General features: G+C 65.2%; 1 protein-coding gene across 1 annotated transcript in view; it reads right to left on the bottom strand.

Moving 5' to 3' along the window:
• Positions 1-1,691, bottom strand: part of SYNE3 (spectrin repeat containing nuclear envelope family member 3) — a gene marked incomplete at its 5' end in the record, with an annotated part of 59,903 nt that extends 58,212 nt beyond the window's left edge. The window contains 2 exons of the mRNA XM_008055843.2: positions 1-299; positions 1,519-1,691. Of these exons, the coding sequence (XP_008054034.2) occupies positions 1-299; positions 1,519-1,691 (472 nt within the window). The remainder of the gene's footprint in view (positions 300-1,518) is intronic.
• Positions 1,692-3,441: the final 1,750 nt, after the last annotated feature.

Below are 3,441 nucleotides of genomic sequence, written 5' to 3' on the forward strand. Positions count from 1 at the left end.
CCTTCACGGCGCCGTACTGGGCCTGCATCTTCTGCTGGGCGGCCTCGTCCACACTGGGGTCCCCGATCCGGCCGAAGAGGCCGGCGGCCTCCTCCAGCAGCCGGTCCAGCAGCACGGCTTGGCTGTCCACGTGGTGCAGCAGCACCCGGGCATGGCCCAGCTGCCACTGCTTCTCCTTCAGGCCCAGCTGCAGCTCGGCGGGGGGCTCCAGCGCCACCAGCATCTTCTGGAACCAGCGGCAGAACTCGTCCCGGGCCAGCAGGTACTCGCTCCAGTGCAGCCACACCCACTCGATGCGGCTGTGGACGGAGACCACATGCTCAGGGCGCCCCCTCCCAGTCCCGGGGACCTGCCGGGCAGGGGTCCCCTGACAGCCCTCTGGCCTCAGAGTCACCTGGGCAGCGGGCGGAGGCTGGGGAGTCCAGGCCCCCCCTCAAGGTCTCAGGCCAGCGGGCCAAGACCCCTCTGCTCAGCACACAAGCTTCCGGGCGAGGCTCAGGCCTGGGAGACTCAGGGCCCAGCCTTACCCCCAGAACCACCGGCCGCGGGGAGAGCCCTGTTTCTGCCCAGCCTCCCGCTGTCGGGGCACGGGCACCCCCCATCATTCCTCCCTGGCCTGGGCTCTGAACGGGTTGGCCTAGCCCTTAGCACCTGCGCGCCCACGGACAGTCAAGAAGAGACCAGTCGTGTAGGAAGGCGCTCGGTCACCGGCAGGGTGTGACAGTGTCCAGGCTGGTGGCACCCAGTGGGCACGGGAGGCTGGGGCCTGCGTGTGAGCTTTGGGGCGCTGGGAACCCACTTCGCAACCCTGCCTCTCCCCCGCCTCAGTCTCCCTCTCTGTCACACGGAGGCGGCTCCATGTCCCTTGGCAACGTCGAGCCTTTCTGGTTGGACCCTCCAGGGCAAGGGTGTGGCCGGCAGAAGGTGCTGGGCGAGGCCATCCCCACCCCAGGCACTCGGGCTTCACGCAGAGGGGAGCACGCTGCAGCTTTGACCTGGACATTTTCCGTCCCCTCCGTCCTCCTGGCAGCCTTCAAGGAACACTCGACCACGCCCACCATCAAGAAGACAAGCTTGGTTCAGAGAGGCCAAGTGACTTCCCAAGGCCATACAGGAAGCAGCCAGCAGGGCAGAAGTCCATGCCAGGTCTGAGGCTCCACCCCTCTGTATCCTCCCAAGCACCACCCGCCTCCCGGGTCCAGTCAGGGACTCGGGGCTACACTGATAGCGGGGGGACGGATCCCTCCTCCCAAGCCCTCTGCCGTCGGCCAGAGGGCGCCCCCGTGGTGAGTCTACTGGGACCTGCTGGCCAAACATGCCGGGCTCCCAGGACCCATGATGGTCATGGAGCGCGATGATAATTAGAAAGGCATCCCAGGAGAACGTCCCGTCCCAGGAACCCCAGGCCTGGAGGAATGTCCCCGGGGCAGGGGTCCCAGGCCTGCCTGGTGGTGGGCAGGGCGGGTCGGCCGCCGCCGAGGACCGAGGCCAGGCGAGGCCGGGCCCCGGCCGCCCTACCTGTGACAATGAGTCATGTAGGTGACCGTCTCCTCCCACTGGGTCTTGACGTCCTTCAGCTGGGCCAGGATCTGGGGCCTCTGGTCCCCGGGGCAGCAGGCCAGCAGGGCTTCCGCCGCCTGCAGCACCAGGTCCACCCTCACGCGGCCCTCGGGCTCCAGCTGGCATATTTTCTGTTGGCGACACAGAGCCGGTTTCCAGGGTTGGGCACACGCAGACAGGCACAGCTGTGGGAGATGCTGGCCTCAGAGGCCAGGGGGCTGGGGCTTGTGTCATGGCCCCGGCATCTCTTTTCCTGGGGTCTTGGGTGACCTGCCGGCGGCTCTGAGGGCAGGGCGGACCCGGGGACGGCAGGGGGTGCCTGGTGCTGCCTGGGGAACAAGCCCCCTCCTTCCCACCCGGCCCCCTTCCCGCTGTGTGATCTCAGGGTTCCTTCTCTCCTCTGACCCAGTTGCCTCGTGTGCAAGGTGCAGGTGTACCCAGGCTCCACCTCTCGGGTGTTTTTTTGGGATGCCGTGAGAAGCCACACAGAAAGCGCACGTCACGGCACGCGCGGCCGTGAGGGTCAATCACAGGAAGCTGGCCAAACACGCCGGGCTCCCAGGGTCCATGATCATCATGAAACTCGATTATAATTAGAAAGAGGCGGCGGGGCTGGCCCACCTCCCAGTAGAACGTTCTGTCCCAGAAACCCCAGGTCTGGAGGAATGTCCCCAGGGCCGGGGTCCCAGGCCTGCGTGGTGGTGGGCAGGGCGGGTCTTTTTTTTTTTGAGTCAGAGTCTCACTCTGTCGCCCAGGCTGGGCTCCAGCAATCCTCCCGCCTCAGGTTTCCAAGTAGCCGGAACTACAGGTGTGCACCACCACGCACGGCTAATTTTTTGATTTATTGCAGAGGCGAGGTCTCGCCAAGTTGCCCGGGCGGGTCGTGAGCCTGGAACCGTCTTTGCCCTTGCAGCTTGCACCAAGGCCTGGCTCCCAGGCTGCTCCCACCAGAGACAAGCACAGCAGGGGCACGGAGGCAGGCTTGACTTTAGCTCAAGGACGCCCCGCGGCCTCACAGACTGCCTTGGAGCCCACGGCCGTCGGAGGCCGCCGCCTCCCCGCTCTCCTGGCCTTGGGGTCAGAGCTGCGTGCCTCCGACCTGTCTGCCCCACCTGCCCGGGCTCCCTTCCCCCATTTCCTCGTGGGGTGTGTCTCCTCGTAAATGGCTGGCGCCCTCAACCTCGTCTCAGCGTTGGCTTCTTGGAGGACCAAGACGGACACACCATGCCCGGCAAATCCAGGCTCCGATCGAGGTTCGCCACCGTCCTTCGCGGTGACTCTGGTTCACTGGCAGTTGAGGCTGGGTCTCCTTAGTCAAATACGACTGGATGCCCAGACAGGGTCACTCCCTCCGACCTGGGTGACCTCCGTCAGGGACTTGGCTTCTCCAGGCCTGTGACACGGGAGCGGGGAGGGGACCTTTACTCACTTTGGGGTCTGTATCCGCTGGTGGCGTCACTGCCTGAAGCCCAGTTTCAGACCCCAGCCTGTCCCCTGGGACCGGCGGTCAGTGTCCGCCGACCAGAGTCCAGTGGCCTGCTTGTCTCTGGCCCTTCTCTGCAGATGGGGCGGGGCGGTGCCCTGGCCCTGTCAAATGCCCCTCTGACGGCTCTGTGACCACAGGCCAGTCACGTGACTGCCCGGGGTCTCCTTTTTCATTCCGAGACAGCGACAACAGTCTCTGCTCTGTCTACCTTCCACGGTTAAAATACCCATTTTAAAAACTAGCCAGGTGCAGTGGCTCACACCTGTCATCCCAGCACGCTGGGAGGCAGAGGCGAGAGGCTTGCCTGAGCCCACGGGTTCGAGACCTGCCTGGGCAGCTTGGCGAGACCTCGTCTCTCCAATAAATCAAAAAATCAGCCGGGCGTGGTGGCACCC

Source organism: Carlito syrichta, unplaced genomic scaffold (genome assembly GCF_000164805.1).
Source record: "Carlito syrichta isolate Samal-C Ts95f unplaced genomic scaffold, Tarsius_syrichta-2.0.1 Scaffold301970, whole genome shotgun sequence".
NCBI classification, from domain to species: domain Eukaryota; kingdom Metazoa; phylum Chordata; class Mammalia; order Primates; family Tarsiidae; genus Carlito; species Carlito syrichta.